A 13,452-nucleotide genomic window follows, 5' to 3' on the forward strand; every position below is an offset into this window, starting at 1 on the left:
AATCAAAGTACAGATCATTATTTGCATTTGTTAACACTATATGTTAATAAATTATAGCTGGATATTATCATTGAGCAGAAAGATGCTCTTTGTTTTTAAGACAAGGACATTTGCAGTTGTTAAAGAATTGTTATGACTGGTCTGAGCCTTCTCCTTGATGCAGTCAGAACGGCTGAGAGAGAACTGATGCCTTTTCATATAATGCCCCTTATTCTTAGAACCTGAAAGCATTGTCTAAAGCAGTGGTATAGGTAGCCCCTTCAGTGCTTGAATTCCAGCAGAATCAGCCCTACAGGTTCCTTTCCACTTTTATGAGTGCCCAACGTTGGCATCTCTTGAGACTGCGAGCAGAGAGCATTTTGTTTTATTGAAAAACAACAACAAAAAAAACTGCCTAGTGCAAAACCTAGTCCATGAACGTTTAGTACAATTTAATTACTGACAAAATTAGGCTTCCAAATTGATTTCTGGCCCTGCAGCTGAAACATATATACTGGAGGAAAGCAGATTCTTGTAACTAATGTGAGCGAGACCAGGCAGACGGTTCTGAAGGCTGTTGTCCCGGGGGCGTGGGCCGGCGCCCCTGTTGTGCTCAGGGCTTCTTAAGGTACCGTTCACCCCACGATGAGCTGTGCTCGTGAGATGTATTAGCAGGACAACATCTCGGAAAGAGAAAATGAAAAGCCATTGTAGCATTTTATTTTAGCTGCTGATTAGGTCTCTATATTTGGAGCTTCCCCAAACAGCTTCCACACCGAGGATTAGAAAAAACTTTTTCCAGCAAACCATGCAAAAATGGAGAAATAGTTGAACATTTTGGGCAGGCAGCTGGAATCTGACCTTTTATCCTATGGATGCAGTAGAGAAATGGTTTGCAGTGGTATACACAGAAAAGTCACCTGATGGCTGCAGTTCAGGGGAAGAAAGCTCAGTGTAATTGAGAAAAATAGAACAGAGAAAACGATCATTTTAAGTAAAGAACAAAAGTCATTATTTTGTAGTAAGTTTGCAAAACATTTTAACAGTGGACTCAGTTGCAGTGTCACTGAGTAAAAAGGAAGAGGAAGTGGGCACTGGGTGCTGGCATGGGCTCTGCCACTCAGAGGTGTCCAGGAGAGTACATCCTCAGTTTCTCCATCCTTGAACGGAGGGAGGGAGTGACTGAGACCACTAGCTCCCAGCATGTGGTGGCTGGAGCAGCAGCAGCTGCACATGGAACTTGCTAGAAATACAAATTCTTGATTTCCACCTCAGACCTGCTGAATCCAAAGTTGTCGAGGTGAGTCCAGCACTCTGGGTTTTGGCAAGCTGCCGAGATGAGGCCTTCACCCACTGAAGTTTAAGAACCTTTGAAATAGACAGTCTCCTGGTTCTTCCCAGCATCAACATTTTAGAAATTTTAAGAGAGAAATACAAAGAGAAAAGGCAAAAGTTAAGAAATAGGCAAATGAAAACCAGACAAATGTTCAGAAAAGAAACTATTGAAGGAAGGAGAAATGCAGATCTCAGAGAAAGTGAAACTGAGAAAGGCAGTCTTTTATGGACCAGCAGCTTGCTTTACAGATCTTCTTGAAACCTTCTAAGTTCAAAACTCTTAGAGCTTTGGTGAGGGCCCAATTTTACCTATCAAGGTAAATTCATCTCGTTTAACTGATTGTGGTTGGTTTACAACATTTTTTAAAGATTCAGAGTGTTTTTCCTCCCTCTGATTTTTTGGGTTTTTTTTTTTTTTTTTTTTTTTGCATTTTATCTTTTCATATTTCTTACTTCCTCCTGATTTTTGATATGGTTGGTTCAAACCTTACACAGAGCGCACCAATCCACAGGCTAAAATCATAGGGTGAAGCTCAGTGATTTTGGTTAGGGCAGCATCTTAGGGCCTCAGAAAGGTGTAAATGAAGGACCTTCCTTTTATCCTCGCAGGGTGAGGCCTCATCAAGTCCACTTCCGAATGGGACAGCTGAGGAGTCGTGTTGGAATTCTTTTAGTCTGTGACTTTGTGGTCATTCTAGGATGGGGCTGGGGGTGGACCTAACCCCCAGGATGCCACGTCAGAGGCTCTCCTCCTCAGTGGTCATTGGGAAGTGGCCCCCGCGGGGAGCAGGGCCCCTCTACTGGATCCCTCAGTTGCTGGACAGGCAAGGAGCATTGGATTCCCCCCCCACCCCCCGTCTGAGGCCGTCCCCGCCCCGCCCCCGCCCCCCACGGTGTTTGAAGAGGGAGGGAGGGCGGACGGCAGTCTGCACACCTGTGGGGAGCGTGGGTGGCTCCCCGGGGCTCCTCCGAGCTCCTCGGAGTTGGCGCGGCGTTTAACCGCCTGCGAGCAGCCCCCTCCACTCGCGTACGCCGGGGCGGGGTGGCAGGGACGGTGGGTGCGGGCAGACCACGGCGGGGGTGGGATTTACTTTGCGGATTGGGGCGCACAGCTGTCACTCCGGCAGGGTGGGGCGTTTTAAAAAAAAAAAAAGACGGGATTGTCAGGCACAACCCCAGCCCCACACGGGGCAGTGTGGCGGTCGCGTCGGTTTGGGTGCAGTGTGCGCGGAGCGGGACCACCGAGCAGCGTGCGGGCCGGCGGCGGCGGCAGCGGCCAGCCGGGTCCCCGCGCCCGCGGCCCCTCCTCCGCGGCCCTCTGGCCCGCCTCCCCCCGGCGCCCGGGGTAGCCCTGCGTCCCCGGAGCCCGCCGTGCGCTCGGCGCGCCCGGAGCCCGGCAGCCCAGCCCGACCCGGGAAGACGGCGGTGGGCGGCGGGCGGCGGCGGCGCGGGGAGCAGCTCCACCCCAGCAAACTTTAGGTGCCCGAGCGCGCGCGCCGGCGAGCTCTGGGGCGCGGCGGCCCACCCGGGATGGGGGCTTTGCGCCAGGGCGCCTCGGACCGCCCCGCGCGCCGGGCCACCCGGCCCGGGCCCTCCGCGCCGCCTCTTCCTGCGTCCCCGGCGCCGCAGCCCCGCCACCCCGCCGCCGCCGCCGCCGCCGCCGCCGCCGCCTGCGCCAGCTAGCCAGCCTCGGAGCCGCCTCCCGCGGGCCCGCCGCCCCTGCAGGCTCCCCCTTCCCCGCACCCGGGGCCACTCTGCGCTTGGGTGAACAGGAGGAGAGAACAATCTCGTGGATTAAGAACAACCAAACAAGCAAAAATAGCGCTGGAGGCTAAGGAGGAAGGCGGGGGGTGCCCGCGCGCCGGCGGGACTCCCGAGAGCAACTCCTGAGCCCGGGCGCGGTGGTCGCCTCCGGCCGGGCCATGGACTGGCGCGCGCCAGGCGCAGGGCCCTGCGGCCTCTCGGGCCCCTAGCCGGGCGCTCCTTAGTGCTCCAGTTCGCGCTCCGGCCCTCCGGGGGCTTGGCGGCCACCTCTTCTTCGCCTAGACGGCGCCGGGGAGCAGCTGACCTGCGCACCGGGTCTCCAGGATGTTCCCGGCTGAGATGGGGACGCTGTGGCACCATTGGTCCCCCGTGCTCATCAGCCTGGCCGCCCTGTTTTCCAAAGGTGAGGGGACGCTGCCACTGCCTCTGGCCTGAGGACTAACTTTGCTGGGCGGGGAGTGTGTGGGTGGATGGAGCTGGGGTTGGGGAGAGGGTGTGGGTGTGTGCGGTGTGACTGTGCGCGTGTGCACGATCGTGCGTGCAGCAGCCAAGGCTTTAGACAGCCCCTTGGCCGCAGGTGCCTCTTGGAAGACTTGAATGGGAGACCTTAGGTGAGGTTGGAAAGGAACATGGGAAAATGGACTCTTTCTACCAGGAATGCCTTTTGAATGAAGAGGGGGCCTGGGATCGGGTAGGGGGAAGCTGATGTGGGCTGTGGAGACATTTCAGGGAAAAGGTGACTTCTGGAACGGCTGAGCTAGAAGTCGGGGGAGGGGGATTGAAAAGACCTGGAAGATTCCTGAAAGTCAACTTTGACTCTTGCTGCTGCCACCAACCTATTAGGGATGGATTTTGGGGTGCCCCTGCTGTATGGGAATTTCTTTAGAGCAGCACAGGCAGGCTGCTAAAGTCGTGACAGGGATGAGCTCTGTAGAAGTGCCCCCAGTCTCTTTAAGACAGGCCACCTGGAGGCTCTCAGCCCTGGCTCCTCTCACCTCTGGGAGATTGCAGGTTGCTTGTCTGGGACAGCACCCCCCCAGGTGAATGGGGAGTTTAGACCATAACTTGTAACTGAACTATCACTGCAGAGCCCTATGAGACAGCCATGGATTCTCCATCTGCCTCCGTTTCCCTCCTTTTCCCTTCCATCAGCATCCTGCCTTTCAGTGGAAGAGCAGGTGTGGTGCTCAGGACTGTAATTCCTTGGAGAAATGGTTTGAGTCACACGGGAGATTGTAGAAAGTACCAGCAATTTTTTCTTGTTATTGATTGCGACTCTGCGTGTGTGTGATTCTCCCCACAAGCTCCCTTTTCCTACAGAGAAATATATTGAGAGTAAAGTGCAGATTCTTAGCAGTCTCCAGCATGCTGCAAATCCCTGTAAACAGATTTTGCTGTGAAGATTTCCAAGATGAGCTCTCTCTTAGAATTTCGAAGCCAATTATCAGGCACAGAGACTTTTTTTTTGGTATGGGCGGGCACCAGGAATCGAACCGGGTCTCTGGCATGGCAGGCGAGAACTCTGCCTGCTGAGCCACCGTGGCCTGCCCAAGGCACAGAGACTTTTAATTACCTGATTTTTTATTCTGACTCCTTCCAGAACCACTGGCTTTATAGTGCTTTGGGTCTGATAATAGAACAAGACAGTTCCCTTGCTGGGGTTTTGTGCTGTGATGATTTAGGGAGAGAAATCCATGCCCATCCTATCCGGCTGTGTTTTAAAGTGCATTTGTAGTGGACACATGTCTCCTAATTATGCGATAGAACAATCTTTAAGACCCGAGCTTCTAGGGATTTATGATGTACAGAAGAAACCAAAGAAACAGTTGATGAATTCACTAAATCCAACCCAGGCAGATGTGAGGTTAACAAAAAAAAAAAAAAACAATCCACAGCAACAACTCAGCAGACTTGAATATTGCTGCAAGGCATGATTTTTATTGGTTGTCACTTAGTTTTATAATAGGAATGGCTTCTCTGTCTTTATGCTGCACTAACAAGGTTTTATTAAGAAAGGTACAAAATCGCTTTGTATATATGACCTAACTATTGTGTTTTCTCAATTCTGTAGGTAGTTCTTTTCCTGATTTCTTTATTTGACTGAGCAGTGTTGACGAGAACTCTATATCCTCTAATACTTTTGAACTTTTTTTAAAAAATGGAAATGCTGAAAATATCCTTGATTGAGCTGCTCTGTGATGTGGAGCCTTCTTCTCTAGGTGGCCAAAACTTACCATGTGAAGTGACACCCTCTGCCGAGCATCTGACATGCAGTGGGTGTGAGTTTAGAGAAGTCAGCTCAGCCAGGGGGCTGGGAAGTGAACCAGCAGTCCGCACAGCACTGAGCGCAGTGTGATCCAGTGACTAGTCACAATATGCCAGAGAACAAGAACAAACTCTCCACCCCTAATATCAATACATTGTGTGCAGTGGGATCTCATGGTGCACATATGATTTATAAACTCTGGGATGGGCCAGTCCTTTTTCCATTGTGCTCAAAATTGCTCTCCCCTCTACGAATCTCTGATCCCATAAAGTTCTAAATCGGCTTCACACCAAGTATGAGTGTATTTGAAAGGACTTTAATTGGAAGTAAACACACACGTACACACAATGCCTAATTTGTTTGGGACTCATTGCAGAATGGAGATTATCACCAAGTACAGTATGAAATCTCTTTTTCAGCATGTTGATTTTAACTTTGTTTCTATTGGTGCCTTTAAAATATGGGTCCTTGAAGGAACCAGAATGCACATTTTAACACCAGCCTAATATCCTTGGACTTTAACGTGTTTAAATTTCACGAGCTGAAAATGATTGGTCACAGAGCAAACCCACCCACATATTCATCTTTTGAAAAACAACTCGAAGCAAAATTTCATTGTTGGTCCTTTGACGCCTTCGGGACCCGGGAATTACCCCGTGACACAGTTTCCCGAGCAGACTTATCATATGGTCCACACCTTCTCTGGACAATGGCTTTATTCCAAGGTACCACTGGTACCTGTGTCTTGGGTTTGAGGTCTGGTCTTCTTGGGATCTTGATGTAGGTAGAGTGCTGTCCTCCCAGCCTGCTAAAAGACAAAAGTGAGGAGGAGGCTGGAGATGCTGGAGGGGAAGGTGATTTTTAAATGCACAGTCAGGAAGGTTGCCACCTTTAGGCTGCTTGTCACGACCCTCGCCCCCATCATCCTCATTATTTTCTGTTGCAAATGCCCAGGAGACGCAGAAACTCAGCGCACTGGGGCGCTGGGAAAGGGGCTGCTGTAGCAATGTATTCTAAAATGCCATGCCTTCCAGCTCCCAGCTGAGCAGCCAGCATCCTAAGCAGAGCTGCTGTGGGACCCCAAGGAGCAAGGCCATCCTTCCACATTCAGAGCTTCCTGTTAGGCCAGTTAGGGCAGAGTGGAGCGCATCTCCACACAGAGCTCCGCCTCTCATTTGGGAAATGTTCTCCCCACCCCTGGTCTGGGGGAGTTTAGTTTACAGTGGCCCCTTTTCCAGGCCTTCAGGGGAGGAGGGAATATCCAGCAGTGAGGGAGTTGTGGGTTGTGTGTGTGTGTCTGAGGGAGAGAGAGACACTATTGTCTGTATTTAAATACAGTCCAAATTAAAAGGTAGAGGAATGGGGAGACAATGAGTTTAGTTTTCTCTAAACTAAAGAGTTAAATAATAAATATAATTAAAAACACACATGCATAGAAAGGTAGAAGTCCATGTTTGAATATATGTTTAAATTAGCTCCATTCTGAAAACAAGGAAAGTATGAAAAACCTCCAAAAATGCCTTTTTGTAGAAACTTGTGTTTTCTATGTCATCTGTGTGTTCATCCATTCATCCAGTTATGCAGTCGTCATCCATCCATTGTTATCCACACATTCCGCAATCCATCCTTCATCCGTGAGTTTATCCATCCAACGGAAACCAGAGTCTGCGTGCTTTCAGAGGGCTCAGAGCCCGGTGGAGCCTTGGCGAGTGTTGTGGGAACAGAGGGTGAGGGATGCACCGCTCGTCCTCAGGCCTGGGCGTTACTGCCTGTCGTTCCTCTGGGTCTCTGTCAGTCGGCTCTGCTGGGTGTGGTGTGCAGACCATCGAGTGCACAGGTGTCAGCTGTGGCCCGATGAGCTTCCGGAAGCTTCCCCCCGGGTGGCCACCAGCCCATCCCACGCACAGGACATCTGCACCATCCGGAAACTTCCCATTGAGTCCTCATGCCCATTCCTGCCCCAGGAACTGTGCTCTGCCTTCTGCCACACATCCTGGGTTTGTCTCTTCTTGAATTTCATAAAAGTGGAATCATACAGCAACTGCTGTTTGGGTTCAGCATGTTTTGAGACTCACCCTTGTCGTTGCGTGGATCAGGAGGCCTTTCCTTTCTAGTCTGAACATTTTTGTGTCCATTTTGTTCACCCTTTCACAAGCAATCGATGGACATTTGGGTCATTTCTCCATTTTGGATGGTGTGAAAATTCCCTGGGCAAGCCTGTGTGGACACGTGCCTTTTTTTTTTTTAAGCTCTTTGTTGTAATGATATATGGTGGCACCACCTGTCACACCGTTTTTGTTGGAAGGTTGACAGTGCCATACTCCACAAAAGCCTCTTTGTCTTCTCCTCTGCTTTCCCTCACCCCCTCTTTGTTGTTCTGTAACAGTCGCTACCTTTGGAGTACCCGTTAGGTGCCACCGATCGTACCTCTGGGAGTAAAGTCATGACAAACATGCCCAGCAGAAGTGGTAGCAGCTGCCTGGGACAAAGGGCTCAGACTCACAGGTGTGCTGTGCCAGGGCCGAGCAGGTCTGAGCGCAGGCGACACTGGGATGCAGTTGAGGGGTCTGCCCTCATCTGAAGGATGGGTCCATGTTAACGGAGGACAGGCATTGGGCGCAGAGACCAGGAATGCAGAGATGTGGGGACTGTGCCCCCCACGGAGGGCACAACGGGAAGTAGCCACCTAGGGCAGGGCGGGCTGCCTAGGCGTCAGCAGGTGGCCTGCTGCACGGGGACTCCGGTTTACCTGCACGGTCCTGGTGTGGTGGGGCTGGTGCCCACAGGTCACATGGCTGCCCTCTCGTGTCCACACAGCGGAGTTGTTCAGAAGGCAGAGAGGGCCTCGGTGGATTTAACCAGAGGGTGCGTGTGCTTTCCGTGGTGGCTGAACAAACGCGCACAGACTCGATGACTTATACCCTCAGCAGTGTTCTGGACACTGGGAGACCAGTGCCCACCACGGGCTGAAACCGGGGTGCTAGCAGAGCTCTGGGCCAGCACCCATCCCTCCTGCCCAGGCCGCTGGCTGGGCACCCCTCGATGCCACGGCTGCACCGCTGCAGCTTGCAGGGCGGCCTGTTCATGTCCTCCTGTGTGCCCAGGTGTAAACCCCCCACTGCCTCGTCTTATGAACACGTGGGATTGCATTTCGGGTCACCTGGATTTGCATCTTAGCCCTTTCTCGGACCTGGTACGCTCTCGATATTTGGTGGGCGGATGAATAAGTGAAATCATGTGCTGTAGTTTTCTCAGCAGTAATCGGGGTGATAGGTGGGAGTCTGAGAAAATAGATTTTAATTCCAAGGATGTTTACTTTCAAGGAAGTTGAAGAGCTTATCTGATGGAGTGACATGCGTTTGTCCCCTCGGCCAGGGCACTGAAAAACAGGCAGATGTTCTCAGGGAAGTGTGGGTCCCTTAACCACGCTCCTGGCGTGGGGGGATCAGATGTGGCCCCCGCCTGCGTGGACGTAAAGAGCAGGCTGCCTTTGGTGTTCTTTGGGAAATTGTAAAGAACGAGGAAGCTGCATGCAGGATGAAGAAGGATAAACAAGCATCCTATTTTAGGGGGAGAATGGTGGATTCTGTGAACATATGGATGGGTGATGCCAGACAACAAGCCTGAATGAATTATTGAAAGAATCCTGTGGGGGCTCGAGGAAGAGGAAGTGGTGATCAGAGGGGAGCAGCGTGGGTGTGTCGTGAAATAAGCCAGAGATTGAGAGTGTCCCTTATTTTAGGTAGTCTGATTGTAGGACGAAACAAAACAGGGAGCGCCCCGGAGACAAGGGGGTCCCCTAGGATGCCCCCCCTTTCAGAAGTCATTTTAGGGTCTAAAGAAGAAGTAGGGCCTTGAGCTCAAAAGTAGGCAAACTGGAAGCAGATATTAGGTAGGCAATTTCCGCCCATATATTCAGAACAGGCAAGAAAAAATCCCATTTGAAAGAGGCTTCAAATGTCGATTTTTCTCTGCCTCTCACAGGGGGAAGCATGGCATGTAAATGAAAGAAGAGTCAGACATAAATTTGGAAAGACAGGCCACAAAGAGTTTCTAACTTTTCGTGATAATTGTCATTCAACTGTTCACAAGAGTTACATTAAGTTCTTAAGTTATGGAAATCTCCCTGAGCGGTCCCTAAGAAAAGAGGTCAGTTAGATGTATTTCTGTTGTTTTTGTTTCAGGAAACCCCTACTGAAGGAGGGGGTGGGGCGCTGAAGTTCTGAAAGAGCTGCCTGGGATTCACGGGGTGTCTGAGAGCGTCTCTTGGGGTCCCGAGATGACTTGGACCGAACTATCGTAATGGCTGTGGGTGTCTCCCTGTCTCGCTTCTGCCGTCCCCTCCCTGCCCAGGGCCCCTTCCTGCCGTGTGCTCTGTGGGCAGGTGAGTGACGTGGCCACGGTCAGCTCTTGGCACAGCAGAAAGTGCAGGACAGAAAAGTCACATTTCTGACTTTGGATTTGCAAAGCCTGTGTCCCGAGGAAGACAAGACTGAGAAGGAGGATTGTGCACAGGCCTGTGTCTCCTTGGCCCCGTCCCGCCCCCTCTGCTAAGTCAGAACTGCTGTTGCGGAGCAGAGGCGGAGGGCTTAGGGGCTGGCTTGGATGCTGCTGTGCTTTCCAGTGCCCTGGCTGTTCACTCTGGAGGGATGTTGTTAGGCAGACTCTCCAGATGGATCTGGAGACTCATAAATGCAGAGGACCTGCCCCAGATGGCCTGGCCGGGAATGGAAGGGAAGTGGAAGGCATGCCGTCCGCAGGCCCCCGCGTGGCGCTGAGAGGAGCAGAATGGTTTCCTGGTTTGCTGAGAAGGTGCAGGTGGGGCGAGGGTGCCCGGCCCCTCAGGAGGGCCTGAGGTCAAGGCCAGGAGGGCACGGGCAGGCTCGGCATGGACCAGCCCAGGAGATCGCGTGCCCGGTCCGAGTGCGTGCGGGGGCTGCCTTCACTCCCCTCAGGCACCGGTCTGGCCCCTGGAACTGCTGGGGCGGGGGCGGTGCCCACAGAGCCCTTGAGCTACCAGAGGAAACTGAAGACGAGGTTCCGCTGGCATCTCACTCGCCCTGGGAGCTGAGGTTCGCGCCGTCCCGCACTCGCCCGCAGCCTGGGGACGTGCTAGAGGCTGCTCTCGATGGGTGCGGGGGGAGTGCCCGCGGGTGGCACCCTGTCAGCCTGAGGGCGGGCTCAGGGTCTCGTCCCGCTGCTCGGCCCGTCTCCCAGGCAGCGTGTGTCCGCGCGGCTGGCTGAGAAGCAGGTGGGAGGCCCCTTCCAACTCCAGAAGACCAGAGGCGGGGAGGGCGCAGCGAGCCCCTGAGGTCAGCGCCACGCGAGACGTCTGGGGCACCTGCATGTGGTGGGCTGAGGTCCGTTAATGCCACCTGGGGAAGCACAGGGGAGGGGCTCGCGGACAGTTTGTGTGGAAAGTCACAGGGGCTTACAGGAGAGGGCGCTTAGGAGGAGTCCAGGGCGCGATGTGTCTGCCGGAGCTGCTGGGCACAGAGACCAGAGCACGGACCTGGCGGCTGGCTGCACACCCTGGGGCACTCCTTAGCAATCATTTCTTTCCTCGTGTCCTTGCCCTGGGTCATCATCCTGCTGCATCGTGTTGAAATCATCCTGGTCTGTGTGTTGTCAGGCTGCGTACTGTCGCTTCAACACGTGAGCTCACGTGGCTTGGCCTGGGCCGATGTCCATTCCTTTCCCTCCATCTCTGGGCTCTCTTCTCTCGGGTCTGCCCCTTTTGCTGGCAACCCCAGCTGTCATGACAGCGTAAAGACCGGGCGCCCCAAAACCTCCCTCCTGGCTGGTGCTGAGCGGAGGGGCTTCTCCTGCTGCAGGCACAGCCTTCGGGGTAACGGAATGGCTCCATCATCACACCCACCCGCGTCCACTCAGGCCCGGGGACGCATTCCAGTGAGGCTTTCCCATGAAGGACGTGAGTGTGCAGAAAGGGGGGGCTGGACCCCGGGAGAAAGTGAGGACTGCAAGTGCTGGTGAAGGCTGAACAGCCAGGAGGCAGCTGACCTGCCTCCCAGGTGCAGTTATGGGAGTGAAAGACTTGGCCATATTGCACGGCCCTTGTCAGATCAGACCCAGAGGTCTGTGCTAAATGTGGAATATTTCCTTTAAAGCTGGGGGGCAATGGCCAAGTGTAATCTATCCAGAACACGGAAGACCGGGCCATCTTCTCACAACAGCACATGGGGACGGGACTTTGTGTTCAGGTCAGAGGAGTTTTCCTGAGGAAGAAGACCAACTTTAATTACAGGGCAGCTCCTCCTTCTAAGGAAGGATATGCTCCGTCCTTTTTGGCTCTAGAGGGCAAAGGCAGGATCTCTGAGCAAAGGGGAGCTTGTTCCTTGATGCCATTTCCAGTCACCGAGTGCTCGTTTGGGCCAGGTCGGCTCTAAAGCTCTCCTTTTAGTCCCTCATTTCATCCCTTCGCCGTCCTGTGAGTGTGAGTCTTTCCATTTTACAGATGGAAAAACGGAGGCACAGGGATCTGAATAACTAACCCAGGTCAACAAAGGGAGCCTTTCAGAAATCTGCCACGTGAAGAGAGCGGACCGCAGAGTGGGTGTCCGCCCTGATGGGCTGCAGGGCCTGCAGGTTTCACGGCAGGGACTGAAGGAAGGGATGGGGTGGGCCTCAGGGGACCCCAGGATGGGAGCCCAGTGGCAGACTGGGCGGTCGGTTATGACCGGGAGGCTGCAGAGCTGGGTGGGCGGGTCGGATTGCCGTGGAACAGTTCTGATAATCCGAGGGCAAAGCTTTTCTTTTCTACTCAGAATTTAAAGTGAGACAAGTGCATTGTGTGTACAAATGCTCACCGGGTGTGGAGTGCTCACAGAGGTAGGAAGACAAAGGGTGGTGAAGGGCCTGGGGGAGAGGGGAAAGGGAAGGAGGGGAAGAGGAGGAGGACAGAAAGGAGAGAAGCCCCAACCCCCTCCATCAAGCCAGAGCCCCGAAATCTGGGCAACTAGACTCACGTGAGATTCTTCAGATTGAGTTATTCTTTGGCATTCGGTTATTGGCCATTCTTTAGGGATATTTGAGAAACATTTGTAGAAATGGTTATAGAACATTATCTATTGAAACACAGATTTTCCTTTTCCTAAGAAGTGCTGGAGAATTTTTCCTAGGCCTTAGTTCTAGAAGGAAAAAAAAAAACTTGTATTTGTCCTGAGAAATAGTTTATTTTTTCATATAAACACTGAAATTTATTGAAAACAAAATGATGCATGTATCTTTGCTTCAACCTCTAGGCCCCTCAGAGCCAAATTTGCAATTTCTAAGTGTAGGAACTTAAGGCATGCATTGTAATATGCTTTGTCCTTGGATTTATTTTATCTTTGTTCCTTCTTCTTTCTCTGTTTCTCTCTGCTTCCTCACTTCCTAATTTTATCCTATTGCATTTATGTTTTTTAGCTGCTTCACGTTATTTTTGATACGAGGGTAAGGTAAAAATGAATAATCTCAGTACCCAGGGTTGGCTGCTTCACATTTTGATGTATTTCATTCTGTTTGTTTTTCTGTGAATTTCTAAAATGGTTGTGTCCTCACTGAAGGTGGAGCACATCATTTATTCTCAATTTGTGTCAATTAACGTGTTTGTAGAAACCCTTCTTCACGTTACAGAACTGTATCGTTAATATAAATTTTTAAGTCTGCCCAGCTTTGTCATGTGGTTGTATTGTGTTTTTTTGGTTTTGCAGTTCAATGATATGAATTCTGGCTTTTCCACCATTATCAGGAAATAGGTATCTTTTTTGAGTTACTTCCTTAGATAGATTCACAAACATTTAACTGGTGGCTCGAAAAGTTTGAACCTTTTGCTGCCAAATTCTTTTGTAAAGATCTATCCCTTCTTGCACGGGCGCTAGCAGGATCTGAGATTTGATTTTTTCTAGTAGTTCCACACTCTTCAGGGTTTTTAGAGGATTCTTTGTGTTTCTTAGAACTGGAGGCCCTCAGGAGGAGGAGGCTTCCAGGTTACCTTGCTTGCATCAGCACCTAACAGAGGCTGTAAAGAAAGAGTTCAAAGCAGGTTTCCAGCTGTGAGGGGATTTCTTTGGAGTATTAAGTAACGTGTATGAGAATCGTCATGAAAC

General features: G+C 51.8%; 1 protein-coding gene across 1 annotated transcript in view; it reads left to right on the plus strand.

Annotated features, from left to right (window-relative positions):
• The first annotated feature begins 3,367 nt into the window (after positions 1 to 3,367).
• TMEM132D (transmembrane protein 132D) overlaps positions 3,368 to 13,452 on the plus strand; it is a 722,321-nt gene continuing 712,236 nt past the window's right edge. The window contains exon 1 of the mRNA XM_077159548.1: positions 3,368 to 3,481. Coding sequence (XP_077015663.1) covers positions 3,403 to 3,481 — 79 coding nt within the window. The 5' untranslated portion in view covers positions 3,368 to 3,402. The remainder of the gene's footprint in view (positions 3,482 to 13,452) is intronic.

The sequence above is a fragment of the Tamandua tetradactyla genome, chromosome 5 (genome assembly GCF_023851605.1).
Source record: "Tamandua tetradactyla isolate mTamTet1 chromosome 5, mTamTet1.pri, whole genome shotgun sequence".
Taxonomy (NCBI): domain Eukaryota; kingdom Metazoa; phylum Chordata; class Mammalia; order Pilosa; family Myrmecophagidae; genus Tamandua; species Tamandua tetradactyla.